Source organism: Agelaius phoeniceus, chromosome 8 (genome assembly GCF_051311805.1).
Source record: "Agelaius phoeniceus isolate bAgePho1 chromosome 8, bAgePho1.hap1, whole genome shotgun sequence".
Classification (NCBI taxonomy): Eukaryota; Metazoa; Chordata; class Aves; order Passeriformes; family Icteridae; genus Agelaius; species Agelaius phoeniceus.
This window is the reverse complement of record NC_135272.1, coordinates 27,807,633-27,830,844: the sequence shown is the minus strand read 5'-3', so window position 1 is coordinate 27,830,844 and position 23,212 is coordinate 27,807,633. Positions and strand designations below refer to the sequence as shown.

The 23,212-nt window shown below is 56.2% G+C and overlaps 3 protein-coding genes across 5 annotated transcripts in view; 1 reads left to right on the top strand and 2 right to left on the bottom strand.

Moving 5' to 3' along the window:
* Positions 1 to 526: 526 nt before the first annotated feature.
* ATP6V0B (ATPase H+ transporting V0 subunit b) lies at positions 527 to 7,035 on the bottom strand. 2 transcript variants are annotated; one of them, XM_054638253.2, is made up of 8 exons: positions 6,867 to 7,035; positions 3,919 to 3,967; positions 3,353 to 3,436; positions 2,834 to 2,911; positions 2,192 to 2,261; positions 1,798 to 1,849; positions 1,219 to 1,409; positions 527 to 844 (listed from the first exon to the last, which is right to left on the bottom strand). In XM_054638253.2, exons 1-8 carry the CDS (start codon positions 6,931 to 6,933, stop codon positions 821 to 823), a joined length of 615 nt encoding a protein of 204 aa, XP_054494228.1. In that variant the 5' UTR covers positions 6,934 to 7,035; the 3' UTR covers positions 527 to 820. The 2 variants fall into 2 exon arrangements, with proteins under 2 accessions (XP_054494228.1, XP_054494233.1); XM_054638258.2 differs by lacking the exon at positions 3,919 to 3,967 and having other exon boundaries at positions 6,867 to 7,001.
* A 198-nt stretch (positions 7,036 to 7,233) lies between these two features.
* DPH2 (diphthamide biosynthesis 2) lies at positions 7,234 to 10,922 on the top strand. Its single transcript, XM_054638442.2, has 6 exons — positions 7,234 to 7,421; positions 8,717 to 8,829; positions 8,953 to 9,173; positions 9,359 to 9,997; positions 10,119 to 10,304; positions 10,394 to 10,922. Exons 1-6 carry the CDS (start codon positions 7,272 to 7,274, stop codon positions 10,522 to 10,524), a joined length of 1,440 nt encoding a protein of 479 aa, XP_054494417.2. The 5' UTR covers positions 7,234 to 7,271; the 3' UTR covers positions 10,525 to 10,922.
* A 468-nt stretch (positions 10,923 to 11,390) lies between these two features.
* Positions 11,391 to 23,212, bottom strand: part of IPO13 (importin 13) — a 31,184-nt gene continuing 19,362 nt past the window's right edge. Inside the window, exons 9-20 of one of the 2 annotated variants that reach the window (XM_054638563.2) lie at positions 23,184 to 23,210; positions 22,396 to 22,530; positions 22,022 to 22,165; positions 21,548 to 21,628; positions 20,824 to 20,961; positions 20,652 to 20,748; positions 18,770 to 18,822; positions 12,828 to 12,894; positions 12,593 to 12,651; positions 12,386 to 12,475; positions 12,055 to 12,236; positions 11,391 to 11,940 (exon numbers count right to left, since the gene is read on the bottom strand). In XM_054638563.2, the coding sequence (XP_054494538.1) occupies positions 11,841 to 11,940; positions 12,055 to 12,236; positions 12,386 to 12,475; positions 12,593 to 12,651; positions 12,828 to 12,894; positions 18,770 to 18,822; positions 20,652 to 20,748; positions 20,824 to 20,961; positions 21,548 to 21,628; positions 22,022 to 22,165; positions 22,396 to 22,530; positions 23,184 to 23,210 (1,173 nt within the window). In that variant the 3' untranslated portion in view covers positions 11,391 to 11,840. The remainder of the gene's footprint in view (positions 11,941 to 12,054; positions 12,237 to 12,385; positions 12,476 to 12,592; positions 12,652 to 12,827; positions 12,895 to 18,769; positions 18,823 to 20,651; positions 20,749 to 20,823; positions 20,962 to 21,547; positions 21,629 to 22,021; positions 22,166 to 22,395; positions 22,531 to 23,183; positions 23,211 to 23,212) is intronic. The other variant, XM_054638564.2, reaches the window with a different exon arrangement.

Below are 23,212 nucleotides of genomic sequence, written 5' to 3'. Positions count from 1 at the left end.
GGACCTCTACCTGGACAGAGGGGCACTGCAGACTGGAGTGCCCCAGCACACAGCCAACACTCACACCAGGGAGCTGCTGGCTGGAGGATGTCCTTTGAAGGGGCAAAAATTTCACTTTGTTCTTCTGGTGCTCCCCGGCTGCACGATGGGGCTATGGACACTGTGTACACTCCCCCTACACTAAATTACCTGGATAGGAGCTGAAAGGCACAAAGCAGCTTGTGTTGGGCTCACATTGGGCTGCTAGGAGCCTGGCAGAGTCAATTCAGAGCTGCCTGCTGCCTGTTCCAACAGCCTTGTACCTGCTCCAGGCATCAAGGCACAGCTCTGCGTTCCCACAGCCCAAAGAGGTCTGCTCTTGCAGCCTGAGAAAGCAACAGAATTAACCCCACACAGGCAGGACACCACCAGGCTCCTGGAACAGGACAGGGATTTTGCCAGAGGCACAGAGAGGAATCTCTGGGGCAGCCCAAACCAGCACTTCTCTCTGCAAACCTCCCCAGCATGCACAGGGAAGAGAAAAAGCTGGACAAGAACCATATTTATTTCACTGACACAGGATTGCACTGATGGTCAATTCTACACACCGGGGATGGGCAGCAGCAGGGCCCCACGAGCTGGGCCAGGCTGCTGGGGGCAGAATTCACACAGAGAAATTTGTTTCTTCCAAGGGGCCGACTGATCTGCAGGACGGGGCTCTACGCGGTCAGGCTCCTGCTGCCGGTGCCAGCATCTCCCACCCCAATCGAGTATAGAAACATTAAATAAGTATATACAGAACCTCTTGGGGTGTGCTGGAACAGGCTGAGTGCAAGAGGGCTCAGCCCATTTTTACTTTAGATGTCTGGAAACAAAGAAAGAAGAGAGGTTAGGTTGTGGCCCACAAACCTCAGCTCAGCACCCCAGTCCCACCCAAACACCCCAGGACCATCCAGAAGCTACAGACAGCTTATGAGTCCCACTGACATGAGTGTCACACAAGGTGCATGCAAGGTGACGCTCTCGGTGACAGAGGGGCCATCAGAAGGGTTCCCAATGTTACAAATAGGCACAGTAAGCTCTGGGAAGAGCTGTGCCACCCCAAACCTTGTAAGCAGCCTCCCCATCCCAATACAGAAGATTGTGCTGAAACCCAGGTGTGTCTCCCTGGGGCTGGAAAGCATCCAGGCGACAGCACCTTGTGCTCCCTCAGGCCTGGTGGCCTCAGGAAGCAGGTACCTGCAGGATAGCAACGATGACTCCAAACAGCCCTATGGCACTGCCAAAGATTTCCACAATCAGGATCTTGACGAAGAGGCTGGCATTCTGGGCATCAGCCAGGGCAGCCCCGCTGCCCACGATGCCCACACAGACCCCACAGAAGAGATTGCATAAACCCACGGTCAGACCAGCTCCAAACATGGAGAAACCTGTGAGAGAGGAATGCTGCATGAATAAGATGCAACCCCTTCCACCTGCACCCAGGACATGGTGCAGAAGCTCTGTCTCAAGGTGACAGAAGACCAGGAGGTGCCAAGCCCCAGCAACACTCTGTTTGGGGAGCAGGACTGCTCTGAGGTGTGCCTCAGGTCCCACAGTGCCAGGCCACTGCTCCACCCAGGGGAGGAACAGTGCTGCTGCTGCACAGCACAGCCTGCTGGGCACATGAGGACCTCCAGAAGGTAAGTACAAAGCTGCCTTTTGGCAGAAGAGTCACATGCCCTTCAGACACCAGCAGCAGACCATGGGTGGGTCAGAGGTGGGGTCAGGGTGTGGCAGTGCTCACAGCGACTGCACCAGAGACCCAGGCGTCCTTACCTGCGTGGTAGTTCCTGGCTCCAATCTCTTCTGGGGTGACTCCATTGAAAGGCTGAGAGAAAACACAGGACCTGGGTTAGTGACAAGTCTGTGGTCTCTGGAAGAGGTACCTGTCCCTGATAAGCCTCATTTTGGCCAGAGCCAGTCCCTGATTCCATCTCATGGCTTCATGGAATCAGCCTTGTGTGTGCTCACCCAACCCTCTCTTCATCACAGGCAAGGATCCCTACACAGACCATCAGTCCAGGGGCTCCCAAAGGCACAACAGTGTTCCAAGTGCCCACAGGGCCACCCCTCACCATACTGGCCCATGATCAGCTGTGCCATCCCTGCACCAGCCCCATGGCCTCGGGGCTGGTGCAGGGATGGCCGGGCAGCCCAGGTGCTCCCATACCTCAGCCATGTTACTGATGACTATTGCCATGATGATCCCGTAGATGGCCACGGCCTCACAGAAAATGATGCTGTGGGAAAAAGGCAAAGCCTGAGCACAGTACATCAGTCAGTCTCACCAGTGCCCTGGGGGAAAGACCCCACCCCAAGGAGCCCCTGCCACTTCATTCCCAGCCAGCCAGACCTCTCCAGAGCCATATGGGAAGCTACCCACTGCTTTACTTTCAAACTAGGGGAGCTGCCAAACACAAAGGCTGGATGCTGGTTCTGCTGTGGCACCTGAGTAAGCTGCAAGGATCCTGCTGGAAGCAGGCCTGGGAAGCCTTGCCCTTCACCAGCCTGTTTCTCTCCTTGTGGAAGGGTTGTGCAAGGAGAACCCTTGCCTGGACAGGATGTGTGATCTCAGGGTGTTTGTTTTGAACACACTGGGCTCATTCACAGTGTGATATCACACAGTGACCCTTCAAAGCAGCACTATGGCTCCTTTAGGGCTCTTTGTTTTGAAAGCAAACAGCATCAGCAGCTCAGCTAGGAACAGTCTGCCAGCAGCACCCAGCTAGAGAGCAGACAGAAGCCTCTTCATTGGGTTGTGACCTGCCCCACTCAGGTGCAGCACTAGAACTAACCCCAGGTGTGTGCTTACCTCACCAGATTCTTTGTTTTGATCCGCGGGGCTTTGACTCCCCCACCAATGATGCTGGAGCCCGTGATGTAAATCCCCCTGTAGCAGACAAGGGTGGTTGGTAAAAGATCTGGGACTTGCAGAATTCTATACAGAAACCAGGATCTTTCAGCTGAGCAAAGAATCAGGCATGCAGCTGGGGACACTGAGCACTCAGCCTACCCACTCCCAGGGTATGGGTGGCCCCAGGCTGCACCACCTACACCAGCAGAACTGCTGGGGCACAAGAGCCACCATGGACAGCCCGGGCTCAGGGGTACAGCTTCCAGAGACTTCCCTGTCTTTCCACTGCCACTGCTGCCCATGGGATGGTCCACCCAGACCCCCCAGCAGTCCAGCAATTCAGCCCCACTGGTGTGGTGACCCACAATCCTACATGTACACACTGCTCTACCTTGCTCTGCTGTGGGAAAACAGCAGTGTATACACAGCTACCAAGGTGGGACAGCAGGAGAATGCTGAAGAGTCAGTCCCACTCACCAGGCAGCTCCCACCACAGACAGGGAGATGGCCAAGCCAATGCCCAGGTTGGACCACATGTAGGGTGAGGTCTCTGTCAGAAACCTGGAGAGGAAGAAATGTCCTGAGTTAGCACACAGGCTGAGCCCCCACAGTCACACCACACAGCCTATCCTAAAATAGGTACCCCTCCACCAAATCATGAAGCCCAAGATGGGTTGGGCAGCCAGACAGCAGGACATGAGAACCTCTGTCTGCCTGCCAGAAACACAGGACCCTCACCTGCATGGATCAAGATCTTCCTCCCAAGCCCTCACTGTGAAGCAGAAGCCTGGGCTTGGAGACATGGAGGGCAGAGCAGCAATAGCTGCACCAGGACCTTGTGGGGAGCCAGCCACAGGAACACAGGGGCTGCATCCATCCCACCTCCCAGGGAGCAGAGTTCCTGCTCACTGCAGCTCTGGTTCTCCTGCGACGCAGTGACCACTGCCCATCACCCAATAGCAAGTGCTGCTCCTGGGAGACACTGCTGGCACTGCCAGCCTCTCACACAGCCCTGAGGATGCCCAAGCTTGCAGGGAACTCACCAAGCCACATCGAAGCGGAAACCCAGGTCAAATATTGTGTAGCAGATCCCTGGAAAGCAAGAACAAGATGGAAACCTCCAGGGAGGCACCAGCTGGATCCAGCACTGGTTCCTCCCCCACCTGCACAGCCCCGAGGCAAAGCCCCAGGAGCACAGCACAGCATGAAGGAGGGGTACTGGGAATACTGGCTCAAGCATGCAGAGCTGTGGGGCAGGGTGTCCCCTCTGACCCCCATGATGCCAACACTTCCACATCAGCACAGCACAGACAGCCTGGGCCTGAGATACTGTCAGACCCCATCCCAGTCTTGCCCAGAAGATGATCATGGATGTTATCACACCCATTTTCTATTTCCTGGCCCTGCTGAGCACCCACAGACCATGCTGAGCTACAGGGTCTCAAGGGCAATCCTCAGCCCTGTGCCCTGCCATGGTCTCCACTGTGGCTCTCCAATGGCTCAGCCCTGCTGGAGAGGCACAGCTCCAGGGACCAGCTGTGAGCCCTTCCCTGCCACAGGAGGGACAAGAGGAGCAAGGCTGAGCCCTGACTGACCGTCACATGCTGCTACATCACCATCCCATCAGTGTTTGTGCTGCTTCCCGGGAGCCCATCAACACAAGAAGCTCCAGCTTCCCTCCAACACCCCCTTTCCAAGGCTGTGGGTTTGAGACATGACTGTTGTTCTCAGTATTTCCCCCAGGATAATTTCCAGATTAAATTTATACTCCAGCACAGGTGGGAGACACCAAAGCACTGTCCTGAGAAACTGAGAAAAGCCCTTCCTTTCCAAGGAGGGCTTGCCCTGCTGTGCTCATCTCCCACCAGGAACCACAGCCAAGAGTCACATCCCTGTACAGCCCAGGCACATGCAGAGGTGTCTGCACCAAAACCCTGCTTTACTCTGAGCTCATGAGTGGGAAATGTGGCTGCAGGCCAGGAGAGACACTTGCTCTTTGCTGGAAAAGGGAGGGTGACCCAGCCCTAAGGAACAGATAAGCACAGGCATTGTGGCACTGTGTGCTCCATGCCAGGCTCAGACGGGGGAGGGACAGTTCTGCCATATCTGACTGTAACCAGTCCCTGCCTGTGCAACGCTGATCCCGCGTACGGTGGGGAAAAGAGGAAATGGGAGACTTGTGGAACGCTCCAATGCAGCAAAGAGGTCACTCTTTGTGACATGTCCCACTGCTCCCTGTCACCCCAGAGCAGCAGCCTGAAAGTAGGGGGTGATGGCAATCTGCCCAGCAGAAATGTGGGGGCAGGACCATGCCCTTCCCTGAGCACAGCAGGACAGCTCATCCCACTGGAAGGCCTCAGCACTGCAGATCCCTGGCAGCAGGGATGTCCCCATTATTCTTGTGTGCTCACCCCTCCATGTGCAGCTCAGGTCTCAGCACCCCACTCATCATCCTCAGGGGAGCACACAAGCACTGTTAGGCCCCATAATGGGAGGTGGTAATGCTGATCACTCTTTCTGCCACAGATTTGGGGTGCCCCCCGCCCCTGTAGCAACACAGAAGAATGAAGAATGGTGCCAGCACAGCCAGGGAATACAGAGGGAAGCCACAGCCCAGCCTGCATGTCTGGCAACCTCCAAGGATGATCTCTAGTGCTGGGTCCAGCCAGTCTGTTACTTGTGTTTTGTGTTTTGGCTTTGCTGTTTGGCTGTCAGAACAGGAACTGAACCCAGCCAGCCTCAGCTGCCTCTACTCCCCAGAAGTGGTAAAAGAGAGCTACAACCAGCTCAGGGCAGGTCCTCAGGGCACCTTTCATCTATACAAGAGCAGGTGTAACCTTAGATTCATATGCAAAAGAAACAGGGTAAAGGACACTCTCCTGTGAGCTCTGACTTGCAGCCCTGAAGTCAGAAGGACAGAAGACAGGGCAGCAGGACTAGAGGATCAAATCAGGGCTTAGGACAAAGACAGAAAACACAAAGAGACACTGCTGCAACACTGCATGAAGCAAGACCACTTCCTGCTCAGGGTCTTCCTCAAAAAGGGACTGCAACAGGGCAGGGGAAGTTCAGACTAACTGAGCTCAGCTCAGCAAGATTTTCCAACAGTCTCACATCCACAGGTGAATCTGCACTGGTGTGAGCTACGTGATTCAGAGAGCCCCGGGAGGCAGCCCTGGAAACACGAGGGAGTGAGACACCCTTCACTTCTGACTCATTCTCTCCCCTCACCCAAACACTGAAGCAATGGCCAAGTTTTCCCCAGCCTCTGCCTGGTTTGTGGTCACTTCATTCTGTGCTAAGAGAAAATAACCAGCAGTCCCAGCACAAAATCACCTGCTGGCCTAAGGACATTAAATCCATCCTCCAAAAGCCCAACACCCTCAGCAGCAGTGCATGGGCTGCCATGGAGCACCTCCACCATCATCCAAACGTGCATGTTCTCTCATGCTGCCACAGCTTGGCAGGGCAAGGTGATCTCTCCACCCGAGAGACAACAACCATCAGTCTGAAGCATCAGGCTCCTCTTGCCTTCACCTCCCCCAATCTACCGAACCCCCTGACGGGCACCAGCACCTTTCTGCTCTCGCACACACAGAGAAGTAAATCAACTGCTCAAACTAGACAGGCTCAGAGCTGCGCATCCATCAGCGACTGGGAGTGACCCGGCACTGCTGGGGGCTCCGAGGCGGCAGCCACAGGCCCGAGGGCGCTGCCCAGGCTGGGGAGCCCCCAGCAGCACCCCCGGCCCTGCCGGAGAGCACGGACCAGCCCGAGGGAGCGCCGCGGCAACCGGGGCCTGACAACGCTGCACCCCTCACCGCCCGGCTGCCTTTCACACACCAAAGCAACCCTCCCCGCCCTCCGCAGCACGGGCAGGAACCGCAGCCGCCCCTCGGGCCCGGAATCCCCTCCCGCCTCCCGGCTCAGCCCCGCAGCCCCCGGTCCCCCCTTCTCCACGGCCCTCCCCGTCCCCCCCCCCGGCGCTGACCGACGCCGAGCAGCGTGGTCCAGAAGGCGAGGCCGAGCCCCGAGTAGAGCAGGGCGAGCCCCGTCATGGCGGCGGCGGCGGCGGCACCGGGCGGCGCGGCGGGAGCGGATCGGGCCGGGTCACCTGACCCCCGCGCGGCACCTGACCGGAACTGCAGCGCCCGGACGGAAGTACCGGAATGCCACTGCTGCCACCGCGCCCGTTTATTGGCTGCCTGGTTTGACAGTGGCGGGGGAACTACACACACCATAATACACCGCGACCAGCGCGTATTTCCATTGGCTGCCATCACCTCTCCACCCCGTTGTGGGCGGGACTTATAGGGGCGGGGAATGCAGAGCCGAGCTTCCATTGGCCAGCGCCGCGCCGCAGCCCGGAAGCGGGTGCGGGGTCCCGCGTGCCACTATGGCCGCGGCCTTCAGCAGCGATGGGGAGGCCGCGCTGCGGCGGGAGCTGCGCACGGCCGCGGCGGCGGCGGCACCGCGGAGCGACCTCGACGGTTTCTACGAGATGGGCCGGGCCGCCGCCTTCGTACGGGATGGCGGGTTCCGCAAGGTGAGTGGGACCGAGGGTGGGCTGCGGCCGCCCCCTCTGCCGGTGCCTCACAGGATTGTTAGCGTTGGAAGGCTGATCTGGAGATCATCCTGTCCCTTTGCCAAGGCAGGCGCACCAGAGCAGGTTATACAGAAACGCGCCCAGATGTGTTTGCAATGTCTGCAGTGATGGAGGCTCCACGGCTTCCCTGGGCAGCTGTTCCAGTGCTCTGCCACCCACAGTGTAAAGAACTCGTTCATGTGTTAACATGAAACTTCTTTTGCCTTGGTTTATGGCCATTGCTCCTTCCGCTGTCCTGTTGCTGGGCTCCACTGAAAAGAGTCTGGCACCGTCCTCTTGGCACCCACCTTTGAGATATTTATATTATAAATGAGATACTGTCCTCTTCCAGGCAGGACAGGGTTAATTTCTGCAGTAGCCTGGAGGGGGCATGGCCACGACCCAGAGGTTACTCTGTCCCACTTCCCATCACTTTCTGGAGACAGGGAAGGGGTTCTTCCCAGGTCCCATAGTGTGGCATGGTCAGGTATTGTCAGAGCCCTGCACTGAGCACTTGTGTGTGAATCATCTGTCTCTTGTACATTGTTATTAATAGTGCTGCTGTTACCACTGGTTTTCTTATTTAATTTGCTGTTTTCAGTAAACTGCTCTGATCTTGACCTGAGATCTTTATCCTTTGTGCTTCCAATTCTCTGCTCCATCTGGCTGCAGGAGGAAGGAGAGGGAGGAGCAGGGGAGTGGCAGCATGGTTTGGAGAGGCTCTGGGAGCACTGAACTGGGGAGCACCATTTCCAAACCACAGCAGATCTCCTCTCAGTCTTTTCTTGTACAGACTAAACAGGCTCAGCTCCCACAATCTCTCCTCACAAGAGAGATGCTCCAGACCCCCATGTGAGCTCTGCTGGACCTTCTCCAGCAGCTCCTTGTCTTTCTTACCCTGAGGAGCCCAGAACTGGAGGCAGTACTCCTGATGTGCCTCACCAGGGCCAAGTAGAAGGGCAGGATCATCACTCTGAACCTGCTGGCCACACTCTTGCCAATGCACTCCAGGATCCCATTGGCTGTCGTGGCTGTAAGGGCCCTTGTTGACCTGCATTAGGTTTCTCTCTGCTTAATTCTCCAGCCCATCAAGGTCCTGCTGCATGGCACAGCCTTCAGGTGCATCAGCCACTCCCCCCAGTTTCATATCAGCAAACTTGCTGAGGGTATATTCTATCCATTCTATCCATTCTGTCCCTTCATCTCACCCTCCCCAGTGCCTCATTCCTGTCTGCCTCACCCCTTGTTCCCGCCAGGTCGCCCTGCAGTTCCCTGACGAGCTCCTGGCAGACGCGGTGCAGGTGGCAGGCGGGCTGGAGGCAGCCACCGGGGCCGAGATGTTCGTGCTGGGAGACACCACGTACGGCAGGTCCGTGTGGGGCTCCGGAGAGTGTTCTGGGCTTCCCCCGCGGGCAGGAACGGGGCGGTGCCAGGGAGGAGGGAGAGCTCCGTGCTGCAGAGCCTGTCTGACACCGCGTTGTTCTCCTCACAGCTGCTGCGTGGATGAAGTGGCTGCCGAGCACGTGGGTGCCGAGGCAGTGCTGCACTACGGCCCAGCCTGCCTCAGCCCCTGCAGGAAGCTCCCGGTGCTGCACATCTTCGGGCAGCAGCCGCTGGACGTAGGGCGCTGCGCAGAGGCGTTCCGGGAGCTCTACCCCGAGCAGCAGAGCCGTGTGGTGGTGCTCAGCGATGTGGTGTACGCCCATGCGATGGGTGAGTGCTCCGGGGCAGGGAGGGGGGCTCTGGTACTGCTCTGAGCTCTGCAGAGCTCCCAGGGTCAGACCGAGCAGGCATTCCTTCCCCAGACACTGGCAGCTTTGATTCCTGTCTTCTCCCCTTATCTGTTACACCTTCTCCACGTCAGGCCAAGTTTTGTTCTCACTCTTCTCTTTCTTCAGGTGAGCTGGAGCAGCAATTGCGCCCCGAGTACCCCAATATCATCTTCTCCAGGCTGGTGTGTGGAGACCCTCCTGGCCCCGCAATTCCTGGCGAGGAACGGAAGTTTGGTCGCCAGTTCCTGGTGGAAGCTGCAGGAGGGCTTCAGGACTATGCCATGTTCTATGTGGGAGCTGAGGGCCTTGCCCTCACCAGCTTCATGCTGACCTGGAACCACTGTCCTTTCAGCTCCTTCAACCCTGCCACCGGCTGCGGCCGCCGCGAGACCCTCAATGTCAACCGGGCCCTGATGCGGCGCCTGTACCTGGTGGAGCGTGCCCGGGATGCCAGCGTGGTGGGCATCCTGGTGGGCACCCTTGGCGTGGCGGGCTACCTGACCCTGCTGCAGCACCTCCGAGAGCTGCTGGCCTGGGCCGGCAAGCGCAGCTACACCCTGGCCGTGGGGAAGCCCAACCCTGCCAAGCTGGCCAACTTCCCAGAGGTGGACATCTTTGTCCTGGTGGCCTGTGCTCAGAACTCCCTCCTGGACTCCAGTGACTTCTACCGGCCTGTTGTGACCCCCTATGAGCTGGAGCTGGCCTGCAACCCAGCCCGTGAATGGACAGGGAACTACCTCACAGACTTCCGAGACCTGCTGCCAGGTAATAGCTACAGACAGCTGCCCAACACCCTCCCAGGGCATATTGCACCCAGCTGCCCTGCCTGTAAGCTGTGCTTGCTCCAGGACAGGTGGGCCAGGCTAATGTTGCCATTCCCTGGCAGGTGCCTGTGCGCATGTTGAGCTCCCCCTGGCTGTTCCCGCAGAGGAGGCTGTTCCCGATGTCTCCCTGATCTCAGGGAAGATGCGAGCTGCCCACCTCTGTGGCCCCCCGTCCTCTCAGCCGCCCCCCAGCACCGCCCTGGCCTGCAGGGACCAGACACGGGCGCTCGCAGAGATCAGCCCTGCAGGTTTGTGTTGGTACCGTGGTGGGGCTGAGTACTGGTGCAGGGCAGTGCCACCTTCTTGCTCTGGGTAACAATTCCCTTTCTCCTTCCAGCCTCCTTCCTGGAGTCCCGCAGCTGGAGGGGCTTGGAGCAGCAGCTGGGACAGACCCCAGTCTCCAGGGCGGTGCAGGGCCGACGAGGGATTGCCGTTGCCTATGAGGATGAAGGGTGTGAGCAACCCTGATTCAGCACCACTGGCACCCAGCCAGGAGCAGGGGTGTGTGGGGGCCCTGCCATTGCCTCCCACTGGGTGCACTGCCAGCACTTTGCTGGATGCAGCCTTGGGTCAGTAATACTGCAGTGGGAGAAGAGCAGGAGTTGCATGTATGTTCAGGAATGCCTGTGGCACCCTGAGGCTCATGGCCAGGGCAGCAGCAGGGCCAGGAGCAACAAGCACTTGGCCCAGACCCAGTCTCCGAGGGCTCCTTCATCCAGGGCGGCTTTGTCCCTACATGGAAAGGTCACAACTTTGCAAGAGCTGACAGTGCTGGGACTTGAGGCTTTTGTGGACTACTGCTGCTAACTAAAGCTGAAGAGGATTTGTGAATGAACTGTTTTTTAGAATAAAACATGGGCTGAGGAGCACAGTGTCCCAAAGTGAAAAACGCATCCTGGTGCCCACTGGGGAGCAAAGCCCTCTGTGTTGTTAGCTGTCCCCCCAGCTAACAACACCTGAAGGGAACAGAAAACCAGAACCAGGACCTCTGACAGTAAAAGCACAGGCTGGGCTGGGTACTAGGGCAAAGGCAGGGGAACTCTGAGCACAAACAAGCCCCTCAGCTGCTCTTATGAAAGGGAATGGGGTGCACACATCCTGTGCTGCAGGAATGACCACATGTTTGGCAGGAGTGGAGCCCAGCCCCTCTCATGTGAGGCAGAGCTGTTTATGTTCCATACTGGGCAAGCAGGACAGACTGTTTTTTGCCATCCCTCCCAAAGCCAGGGAGACACTGAGGTGTCCTAGCCTTGATTTTACCCCCTCCACTTGGTTCTTCCCCAGAGGGAAGAGGGAGGCAAAGTCTGGGCACTGCAATAATGACAGCCACAACGTAGAAATATTCTTAATATAATTAGGTGCAGGGCCTCCCCCCTCCCAACCACACGTACAAACGAGCAGGGGGCAAATCCCCCCGCCCAGCCAGCCACTGCTGCAGGCACAGGGTGGCCTCCCTGCTGCGGGGAAGGGCTGGGGAGGGGCTGGTAGCCTGGGGACAGGGCAGCCTGTGCTGGGACAGCTCTGCCCAGGCTTCCCCTGCCCCGCCACCACCTCCTGCAGCCAGCACTCCTGTTCCCTGCGAGGAGGGAGCATGCTGGGGGAAACAAAGATGCTGACACCGAGATGCGGCCACCAAATCTAGCTGAGGAGCGTCCCGAGTGGGTTAATTCTAGGTGGAGGGTTATTCTATGAGCCGTACTGCAGCAGGGCAGGGAGGATGGGGGGGCTTTTCCTTGTGGGGAAGAGCTGGTCCAGGCAAATCGTCCACGGTCCTGGCCAGGTGCTCAGTAGTCTGCTGTGTATTCTGTACCATGCAGCCCTCGGCACAACAAGGTGAACTCCTTCACCATCTCCTTCACTCGCCGCTTGTTCACACGCTCTCTGCTGAGACAGAGGGAGGGGACAAACATGAAGTAGGACAGCTGCACTGGACCATGCAGGGGGGTCATTCCTGTGGGAAATGTGGGGCACAGCTGCCAGGGCAAGTGGCACACAAACCTGAGGATCTGCTGGCTGAAGTTTTCCTTCTGCTCTGGAGTTACTCGGGCCGAGGGGAAGCCATCCTGCTGCATGGCCTCCTTGATCCAGACGCTCAGGAGGCTGAAGCAGTGCTTGTTCAAGGCAAAGAGGATTTCTGCAAAGTGATCCATGAGGCTGCGGGAAGCCTGGCCACCGATGCCCTGCCACAGAGCAAACGACACGCTGAGCCCACATTGTCACTCCCTGCTCCCACCCACGCTGCTGGGCTCTCTGCCCCTGGCTCTGCAGGGATGCTCTCAGGAATAGAGCCCAGTGCTGCCTGGGGAGCCCGTGGTCTAGCATCTCTCACCTCCAGCACTGCCTGCAGCAGCGCTTTGCCATTCTCATGCACGACCTGTCCCACCGGGGCGATCTCTCCACAGCGGGGCAGCAGCTCCGTCTGCAACACAGAGGCCAGGCTCACTCAGTGCCAGCACAGGCTCCACACTGCAGCACTGCCCAACCTCAGCCCCACACCCAGCTCTCAGAGAGGACTCCATGATGGCATCATACTCACAAAAAAGCCACAGGATGCTTTGACTGTTGGGGCCTCAGGAAACTTGAGTGAAAGGACACCTGCAGGCAAAAATTACTCAGGTTAGCAGCCAGAAAACCTCCTGGCCATCCCAAATCAGCCCTGTGGTCCCCTGCCCTTCACCCTTCCTGTTCTGCACCCAGCTCTACAGGAGGAGCAGGCTGGCTTCTCAGGGTGATTTGGAGCACATGCCCATGCCCATGCCCATGGTACTCACCACATTGAAACACTGCTTTGACATCCAGGTTGCTACACAGGAAGAGATCCGGCTTCCTTTTCAGAGCCTGCAAGGCACACAGACAGGCAGCATGAACCCAGCGCTGCAGAGGCAGCCAGGAAGCCTCCAAGGAAACCCAGTGCCCCAGACAGCCTCTGCCTGGACACACACTTACCTGAGCACACCCCCAGGAAAGGGCAGATTCACACAGTACAGCAGGAAACCATCACTTTACCCCTCCCCAGAACATAATTCAAACAGCCAGGTAGTTTGCTACACACAGGATCTGCTGACCCCAGGAGCTGAGGATAGGTGCCACAGTGGTGTGCAAACACTCAGACACAGAGGGCTCCTGTCCCATCAGAGCAGATCAGGCAGCAGCCCCGCTCCCAGGACAAGGGCAGCCATGCAGGGCTCAGCAGAGACCAGCCACCCATGTACTTTGCTCCTCTCCTGAAGATGCTGGCATCCCTGGGGTCACAGCAACTGGTTCAAGCAGTAGCCCCAGACTGCACCAGATGATGAGATGCCAACATTTCTTGGCAATTCCTGAGCAGCAAGTCTGAGATTGAGAAAGCTCGGGGTTTTTTGATGCCACACAATGATTCCACCAGCCTCTGCGCGGGTCAGGCACTGCTGCTGGAGACACCCTGAGCTGTGGTACCTTGTGCAATGACTTAGTCCCCCTGGTGCTGGCACTGAGCAATTACTAGGTGGAAATGTTTCAGCCTGCACCCTCCACTCAATGGGAAGGGTTTTTGACCTGCCTCAGTGAGCCCTGCTGTATTAGGCAGCCACATCCATACCCTGACCACCATACCCACTGCTGCAGAGAAGCACTGGGAATGGCAGCCACGCCTCCTGCCCTGCTGTCACTGCAACACCAGGGACAGCAGCCATAGCACTGGAGCAGCCCTGCTGTGTGCCTGGAGATCAGAGAGCAGCATACCAGGGCAGGCAGCCCTTGGGCTGAGCTCTGTGTGGAGCCACTGCTGCCCTCTGAGCCTTTTCCCAGGGAGAAAAGCAGGGACAGCTCTCAGTCAACAGCACCCAGGACACACAGCCATCTGCCCCTGTGGTCTCTACTTGGTACAAAACAGACTTAATTCCCACCCCATCTTCTCCAGGGAAAGTCCAGAGCCATCTGCCCAGTGCAGATGCTGGAAAACAAGATGAGGAGCAAGTTTCAGAGTTACTCCATCTCCTTTCTGACCTTTTCTATCACACACTGCAAAAGAGGATTCAGTTTTGGGACAGAAGGCATCGCTGTACCAGGTGGAGATGGCACAACTGCAGGTACCTCTCCCTGCTGGATACAAGCAGAGAGCTTCATGGGGCGACCAAGGGCCACGTTATACCTGTGTGTGTATATACAGGCTGTGCACCACTGCTCCTGAGGCACTGGCACCAACATCAGGAGGTGAACTGCTGGCTGAGCAATGGTTTAGGAACATATCCACTCATCGAGGCTGCTGCTGTACAGCTGGCCCCATACAGGACAAACACTTGCAAGAGATGTTACAGTTTTAGCCCTGGGACACTACCCCTGCTGGGGCCCTACTGTGAGCTCCAGAGCAGGGACTGTGAGCCTTTCCCCCCAGCAGCATGCTGCTCAAGGGCAGCTGGCTCCCATGATAACCACCCAGCCACAGGTTCCTCCACCCTGCCCATCCATGGGTTTTAACCTGAGTCCTGCATGCCTCAAGTGTTCCATCTGGCACAAGTCTTCCAATGTGCTCAGGTTCCCACCTACCTGCAGGGTGCTTCTCCCAGCCAAACCAGAGCTGCTGCAGGCAGAGCCCCCCCAGTTCTCCTGCAGATTCACTGCAGCATCTGCTCCTCATTCCATCAGTGCCAGGGGGAAAAACATGTCAGTATTGGGACAGCTTCTTCCCATATGACACTTAGCAGAGTGCAAGCCCAATGCAGACCTGGGTACATATACATAAGTCTAATGTAAAAAGAGATGCTTTTTACCCCCACAAGATGGGGCCCTGTGGAACTTCTCCCATAAGAAAGCAGCACCAGGCAGGTCCAGCTACTCTTTCCCAACACCAGGTATGCCAGCGAGTCTTTCCTAGCACCAGCATCCCTGCTCCAGGTCTAGGACATCTTCTTGCCAGCCCATCTTCCCCATCTTCTGCCACAGCACCTCTGCTCACACGGGGGAGGGTCTTTAAATGCTTTCAAACATCCCTCCCATATCCTCTGCATGAGCAGCCACTGCAGAGATAGGCACTCGCTCTCCAAGAACAACTGTTCTGCAGGACAGCATTGAGGGAACATTGGGTTCTTCTCCACAGCACTTCAGAGACCACCAGAGAAGTCTTCAGAGCAGGCTCTTCTGTGCCCATTTCTTCATAGGCAGACAGGCATGGAAGGGACACCCACTCTTCCAGTAAACAAAGGGCAGTGGGGACTGCACTGCCAGTTTCTGCAGCTCTCCAGAACACACGGCCTTAGTGCCCAGTATCCAGGCTCTTCCCAGACCCCACACCTGGCAGAGCAGTGCCTCTTGCTTTGAAAGGGGCCCATAAGACTGGCCAGGCAGGAGCAGTGAGCCTCAGCGCAGGGATGCTGAACCCATGTCCCCCATGGGGTTCTCTGAGTCTGGCTGGAGCAGGTGAGGTGGAGAGCTCAATGACTGCTGCATGCAGTCATTGGAGCAGACCCCAAGGGGAGGGAGGTGGGGATGAAGCTGGCTGTGCTTGGCCAGGCACTGTCTGTGCCATCACAGGAGGTCAATCATCTGCCCAGTGAGGCCCCATACACCCAGACTGCCCCAAAGATCACCAAAACACTCCCAAGGTCTGCAAGTGAGAAGCCCTGCTGGGGTGGGGTGGATAAGGTGGAAAGGCAGGCTGGAGAGTCCCAAAATCCTACCTGCAACCAGGAGCACACATGTGATACCCACTGGTTCCCCAACTTCAGAACATGCCTGGTTTTGCCAATGCAGACTGGGTACAAGCCCCAGCCACCATGGCACGTGGTCCTGGGCAGAGGAGCTCCAGCTGCCTGGGGGGAACTGAGCCCCACGCCCTCCAGGTGGGATGCTCACCCTGGCACTGCAGCAGCAATGCTCTGCACTGATCCCAGCATGCAGCAGAGGAAGGAGGGAGCAGCTGAGAACAGGATGCTGGCACTGCTCTGTGCAGCTTTATGGCAGACTGGTTATTTTATCCTTGAGTAGTATGATACTTTGTCATTTGGCTTAAGCCAGCAGCTCCCATGATCAGCCAGCCATCAGAATGATTTGCCAATTAACACTGTGGCAAAAGGATCACCTGCAACAACTGGGCAGTTCCATGATCTGCAACCAAGCCCAAAGCTAAAGTCAGCAGGAATCCTGTGACAGAGAGAGATTGCTCCTGTGTGCTGGTGACAGAGAGCTGATATGCAGGCCCCATGAGCTTCTCCTGAGTTATCAGAAGGCAGGACAGTACTTACTGGCAGAGAGGGCAGAAACAGTGCCTGCAAGGAGGAACCAGATAAACTTGAAACAGGGAAGATGATATTTCCTCCAAGGCAATCAAAACAGATCAAAACACAAAAACAGATGGTCAGGGAAGTGGGAAATTTCCACCTTGACACACTCTTGTGTCCAAATTCACTGCTGCTCCGGAAGATGCATTACTTTGCCAAGAGGTCTGCAGGCAGAGCAGGCTGGGTGAAAACACAGCTCTCACCACACAAAAATCTGGTCTGAAGAGATCTGCAGTTCCCTCTGAATTTAATCCTCCAATCTGCAAATCCTCCACAGCATCACTGCACAGTATGGTCCTCTGGAAGACGACAGGCTAGACCCATCTCTGCCGTCAGACAGCCCTCAAAGTCCTGAGAGCAGGGAGTCAATCCGGGATGCTAAGGCCAATTCTTGATGGGTTGTAAAGCACCTCACTATATCATGAGTCTGTGAGAAGGGTCAGGCCAAGGAACAGGAAACCTTGAGTTCTATGCATGAAGAGAGGACAGGGATGGGATCCTTTGGTTTTCACGGGGTTTCAGGAAACCAAAACCCAGGAAAACAACAGGTCTTGAGTGGGCAGTGTGAGGCTGGCAGCATGATGTCAGATGTCTCACAGTGATCCAAGATGGAGAAGACATGGAGGTAGGAGCCTCAGAGCTGTTCCTGTAGGAGTATCTCTGACGGATATCTGGAGATCCACACACGAGACAGGACCAGCTGCCAGCACATTGCACAGGTAGCCTTGGGAAAGTCTTTCAGAGTCATCTAATGCCTTACACCCTGCCAGGATCACTTCTACCTACCATCCAAGAGCAATGGGCTTGTTGGGTCCTTTCAAGAACTCCATGCAACAACAGCTCCCCACAGGATCTTCCAGTGCTTCCCTGCTCTCTTAGGAAGACTTGCTTCTCTCAGACCTGGATCCTTTACCATGATTTCCTCCCGTTACTGATTGTCCCACTCAAGGAGAACAGAAAAGGGTTTTTTACCTACAACTGCCACATTACCTTTTACACATTCCCAGACTCGTGCAACTCCACAGGCTCCCATCAGCTTTTCCTCCCCACCATGTATACAAGGTGGCCATCTTCCCAGATGCTTTTCTCTGTGGTCTCTGATATAAATCTACAGAAATGTTGTGCCCCAAACTAGGCACAGTGTTCAGATGGAGGTCCTGCTAGCAGTGAGGACACCACCAAGAACCTCATGCACAGACCCCATTTACCACCCTCCTATCATGTTCAAAACCCTTGTTAAAAGGTCACAGCTTCCAAAACCAAAAGCAGAGCAGAAGTCTGATAGTCTTGATTATGTTATGTCTTTCATGGTGAAAAGCAGGAAGGAAGAGGCTGCAATATGGCTTTGAGATGCAATGGGTTTCAGCAGGCTCTGGGCATCAAGGTGAGAACTGTGAGGAGAAGACCCTGCCTGCGGGAGGTTAGGTGCAGCCCTCCTGCCCACTACAACCCTCAGGACCTATGGGAGGATCTGACAGCTTAGCACCAGGACATGCCAGGCACCCTCCCGGGGCTGTCAGCAAGGGTAGGATGGCCACAGCTCTGGGAGGAGCCTGGGTGAGTGCTCCTGCACAGCCACTGGTCCAGCACATGTGGTTAGAGGTCTCCCCATCACAGAAACAGAGCAGAAAGCAACTCTGCCAGGCCCCTCCTCACCACAGACCACCCTGTTCCCTGGCAGGGAACACATCTCTGACAGAGACACTGAGTGCATCAAGGACATCAGGGCTTCTCCCTTAAGGGCCATGGGGGGCTGAGGAGCACCCTGGGCAGGTGTATATACACACACAGCATAGCACTGGCCCTGCCTGCCCAGTGCCACAGCAGTGACACAAGTGCCAGCCCACGTGCCAGCCCGCGGCCCCTGCCACGTCATCGCAAACTGTCCCCATGCGTCACTGAGCCAGCAGCTCCTGCACAGAACTGTCACCACCCGGAGAGGCTGCTGGGGCAGGAGGCAATGTGGCACTAGCCAGATCCAGATGCCATCACAAGCACGTTGCTCAGAGCCAAACCCTGGCAGCTGCCTGCTCCTGAGAGCAGGGGTTTCCTCCCACTGGCCCCTGGGCAGGGCAGCCAGCTCAGCCTGTCCCCGCTCCAGAGGACCCATCAGAGGGCAGGTAAACGGGTTGGAAAACATCCACTTAATGCTCTAATTTGTCTGTCACCCAAGGGTGACTGCAGCAGCAGCACAAAGCGCCCCATGCCAGCTTCAGCCCAGCAGGGGGGTGGGAGCTGGAGCTGCCTGCAGAGGAGGGCACTGCCCTGGGGATGGTGTGAACCCAGAACTAAAGGAGAATGTTTTGTTTTCAACTTCCACGGAAACAGATGGAGAAACTCGATATTCAACTAAAAGGAAAAAAAAACGTTGTCAACAGAAAGCTAAAAATAGGTTTAAATTGAATTAAAAAGAGAAAGAGAGAGAACAGAAAGTGAATGAATAAGAAACTAAAACACACCTGTGCCAGGAGTTGCATAAATGAATCAACAATATCAGGATGATCCCTGGGCCCTAAAATATAATAAAGATGTAACTTAAGAGAAAAATCATACAAACAGCAACTCAACATCATATAGTTATGTGATACAGAAAGAATTTACAAGTGAAAACAGGAGTGTAAGGGAGGAGGGGTGTGCGGGGAAGGGGATGGGCAACATGAGCAGTTTGAAGCAAGTTAAAGAAACAAAACATACAAAAAATCATGAAACTTGGAGAACCCAAGAACAGAAAGAAACTGCAAAGGAAAGGGTCTAAAGCCCCAGGGTCTCCAGCTAGCACCTGGGTGCTGCAGAGCCAAGGAGGAGATCTTCGTTTCCTTGGGGAGGAAGAGAAGGAGGAGCAGGGGCTAGCTGAGCACCATCTCCACAAGGAGAATTAGAGCTTTTGCACTGTGGGGACTGAGCAGGTGTCTTCAGAGCACTGTTTGGTCCTGGAAGGTAACTGCAAGTGAACGACAACACCTCAGCAAATGCTTGACAGGCCTGGCTGGGCTCAGGCGTGCACATGCTTGTCACCAGCGTCAGCTGCTCAGGAGACCCTGGCACAGACACCCTCCCACCCCATTCCCAGATGCTCTCCAGGACGGTGAGTCCAGGACTCTCCTGGAGGTCTCCTCCAGCATCCTCATGGGAGAGAGCAGCTCAGTGCCCAGAGATCTCTGTGCCAGCACCACTCACCCTACCTTGGCATCTGACTGTGCACACTCACTTCTTGGCCCCGGTAGGCTCAGCATGCCCCCCTTCTCCTGCCACATGTGGGCTCAGCAGAAGGGGCTCGCCCTGCTCAGAGCTGGCCCCCCAAGGGGACAGTCCTGGGCACACACCAAGCTGAACAGCCGCTTGCCTGAGCAAAGCTCGCATCCAAGTGTGGGCACAGCTCGGGCTCTGGCCCCTCCCTTTTGCTCCTGCAGACATGCCTGCTGCTGCCTGGAGGCACTGCCAGCTCCCCAGCACCGAGGCAAAAGGGCTCCAGCACAGACACATCCACACGCCACTGGCCTGATATCCGAGGAAGCCTGGCTTGCTTATCACTGAACCCAGTGACACCTGAGCACAGTGGGATTTGCTTGGACCGTGGTGTGGTGATGAAGCAGGGCTCCTTGTGTCTCTCCCCCCACATCTCTAGAGAGCTCTGAGCCTTTAGCTGGGGGACAGCATTACCCTACCTGGCACCCAGTTGTGAGCAAAGGGTAAGACCCCTTGGGGGTCGCATGTGGTAATGCTGAAGGACCAGATCCAGCAGCTCCAATGTACATTTGTCACAGGGCACGTCACTAAGATGCTGAGGAGAGCCATGGTGCAAAGGAGCCTGTTCTAACCCCATTTGCTTTTTGTAGGGTGGGCAGTGAGCCAAAGAGGGGCCCCTGCCCTGCAGGAGAACACCAGCATCCTCAGCATCACAGCAGGGATTCAGTGGCCACCAATGACTCTGAAAAACTAATTTCCCAGCTGTTCACACACACATTCTCCTGCTCATATGAGGGCTTGATTTCAGGCCACTACAAACAGCAGTGGACCCCGGAGAAGCCCCGAGATCTTCCTGTGGGGATAGCCTCCCTGCCAAGCTGGACTGCAGCTCCAGATTGACCCTTGCTGCATGTGATATCCAGCCTGGGCTGCTGTAACAGTACAGAGGCCCAGAGCAACCAGGGGCTTCCTGCTTCTGTTGCCTGCAGGGAAGGTACCCACCTTCCAGGGGTTGGGATGAATCCAAGAAAGAGAGATGGCCCCAAATAGCTTAGCTAGGAGTGAGAACAGCCGTTCCTGGTAAGACGCCTCCAGACTCCACGCATGCAAAAGCCTGACAACAGCCCCAGCATGGGGACAGCTCATCCTACGTACCTTGCTGGAACAGGGTCAGTGTGACTGAGGTAACGAGCAAGAACAGGGCCTTGATGGGAGGGAAGTGGGCAGGCTCATGGGCAAAGATGTGAACCAGCTGCAAAAGAGAGAGAAGGATTGAAGCTTCTGCTGGCCCTGGCACATGCCCAGCCTCCCAGGGACAGTTCCATACCTGCCGCGTGAGTTCAATGGCAGAGACCTGGGGTATGGTGCTGTACATCTGCCCCAGCATCTCACACAGCTGAGGCACCATGGGGGCAAAATCATCCAGGAGGGTCTTCACAGACTTCTCAAATATGGCACAGACAGACTGTGGGAAGAGAGGGACTGCATGAGCAATGGGTATCAGGAGACCTCTCCCAGGGCTTAATGGATGGGTCCCAGGGGAGCAAAGAGCTGGCACTGGGGACAGGGACCAGCCAGGCAAAGGGCTCAGACCTGCTCTGATACTGGTGGCCTGCCCTGCAGCACAGGATGCTCCAGTGACCAGGAAAAACCCTTCCCACCGCAGCAGGAAGGGTCCCCAAGGGCCAGGGAGAAATGGCTGGTGGGACGTTGCACATGGGCATTACTGGACTGAACAAATGGACAAGCACCAGATGATACAGGTTCAGTTCAGAACAGAGCTGTTCTCTTAGGGAACACAGGTTGGGTAGATCCCACCTCCCTGCTCATGGCAGGACCTCAGTTAATGGAGAAAAGCAGAGCTGATGGAGGAACAAGACAGACAAGAATGACTTGATGCTGCTGGTGACAGCAAGCAGCACTGGTCCAGATAACCCAGCAAGACATCCCTCTCACAGGCCATCACCCAGAGTTTGTCCTTGCTGTCCCCTACTCAGGTCAGCAAGGACAGGCAGAGTTGCAGGCAGTATACAGGTGAAAAACCAGGTTACCTCCACCACCTGGGCATCATTCAGCCACTTGCTGAGAACCTTCTGTATGAGCTGGAAGACTTGCTGCAGAACCACCACCACCTGTAGGGAATGAGAGACACTGAAGAGAATTGGCCTCTCTGGGAAAGAGAGATTCAAGACTAAGCATGGCCTGGACTCAAGCATTCAGGCACCACCCCTCTCCAAAGCTGGAGACCTTTTTTTCTGAAGCAGCCTGGCACTGCTCACAGTTGGCAGGTAGCACCCAGGCCATCCTCCAGAGCAGCACCTAGCCAAGAGGCATCCAAGAGGCAAGTCATCTCTGTCCACCTCAGGAGTAGTGGGATGAGCTGAAGGAGCTATTTTAGCTGGAATAGACTAGCACTACCCCCTTGCTGGCACATGCTGCATTCCCATTAACCCCCCTCTGGTGCAGTGAATTGTGAGGCTTTGGGCAGTCTGTGGCAGAGAACTTGGAGCTACTGCTCTACTCACTGGGTTGGGTCCTTGCTGCACTGGCAGTTTTTTGACCTCGGTGCTTTCATGGTCGTCATCGTGGTGGCTGATGTCTAGGGTGGTGAAGAGGTTGGAAAGCAGGCCCAGGATGTGGATGATGGCCAGCCTGTTGGAGGGATTGGGCTGCCAGGGAAAATAAAGCCAAAGTATGACACAGACTGCACTACTCAATCATAGTCATGTCTTTGGGATGCTGAGGAACTGAACTGCAGAGGCAAAGTGCCAGAGAGGGGTTCCCTGCACTGCATTTTCCCCTGAGCCCATGTTTAGAGTGCTGCTTCAGCACAGCAGCCCCAGGGCTACAGCCAGCAGGAGAAACCACTTCTGGATGGAGGCAGCAAACAGGCACTCACCGTTTCATCAGCCAGCTTTTCCAGCTGCTGGATGTAGGGGGTGATCAGGGAGTGCAGGTTCTTCAGGATCTCCTCCACTTGCAGTGCAGAAAGCAGGAAACCAAGAGCCTGCATCAGCCACATGCACTGGCTTGTCTGGGACAGAGAAGACACCACAGGGAGGTCACTGCCTAGCCCACAGCCCATGCTCTGACAGCTGCCAGGGTCCTTGGTGTGCACACACTTGGGTGTGCTGCAGCTCCTGAGCTGCTCTATCTGGGTCCCTCCAGGTGCATCTCACTGCAGGAGAGGGTAACAGCTCCCTAACAGCTTCTGTTCCCAGGGAACAGGAGCTCTGGCTTCAGCACACCTGGCCTCTTCCCAGCACCTGCCAAGGAAAGACCAGTTGGTGTCCAGAGATCTCCAAGCTGGCATCACTCACCCTAACTTGGCACACCATCCTTTGCATAGCCTGTCACAGACCCCTGTCCTAGGCACAGGCAAGGCTGGGGCTCAGTTCCTACACTTATCTCCCTTTCTCCTCTTGAAAACATGCCTGTCATCTTGGTATCCTTGGGTTTGGAGAGACTGGGAACTGCTAGAGTTAAGCCTCCTCCTCCCTCTCTAGGGGGACATACCCTCCCAGCACAAGCCCAGCCTGTGTGGGGGAAGTGAAGCCCAGCAGCAGTGAGAGGCAGCCAGCAGGTCCTCCTGATCCTGCACACCATGGATGCAGTGCAGCTGAGCATGACTAAGGGGGCACGGAGGGGCAAGGACAACCAGCAGAGGTGTGAGTCAGCCTCTCTTACCTTGTGAATCTGCTTCATCAACACCTCCT

Bases quoted from the DNA above. Each gene is read 5' to 3' on its own strand.
- ATP6V0B (XM_054638253.2), bottom strand. From the start codon at position 6,933: ATGACGGGGCTCGCCCTGCTCTACTCGGGGCTCGGCCTCGCCTTCTGG. The intron at 3,437-3,918 runs GTGAGTTCCCTG...CTTCCTCTCCAG, and splicing joins TTCCGCTTCGATGTGGCTTG to GTTTCTGACAGAGACCTCAC. The intron at 845-1,218 runs GTACCTGCTTCC...CTTTGTTTCCAG, and splicing joins TCATCGTTGCTATCCTGCAG to ACATCTAAAGTAAAAATGGG.
- DPH2 (XM_054638442.2), top strand. From the start codon at position 7,272: ATGGCCGCGGCCTTCAGCAGCGATGGGGAGGCCGCGCTGCGGCGGGAG. The intron at 8,830-8,952 runs GTCCGTGTGGGG...TTCTCCTCACAG, and splicing joins GGAGACACCACGTACGGCAG to CTGCTGCGTGGATGAAGTGG. The intron at 9,998-10,118 runs GTAATAGCTACA...ATTCCCTGGCAG, and splicing joins CTTCCGAGACCTGCTGCCAG to GTGCCTGTGCGCATGTTGAG.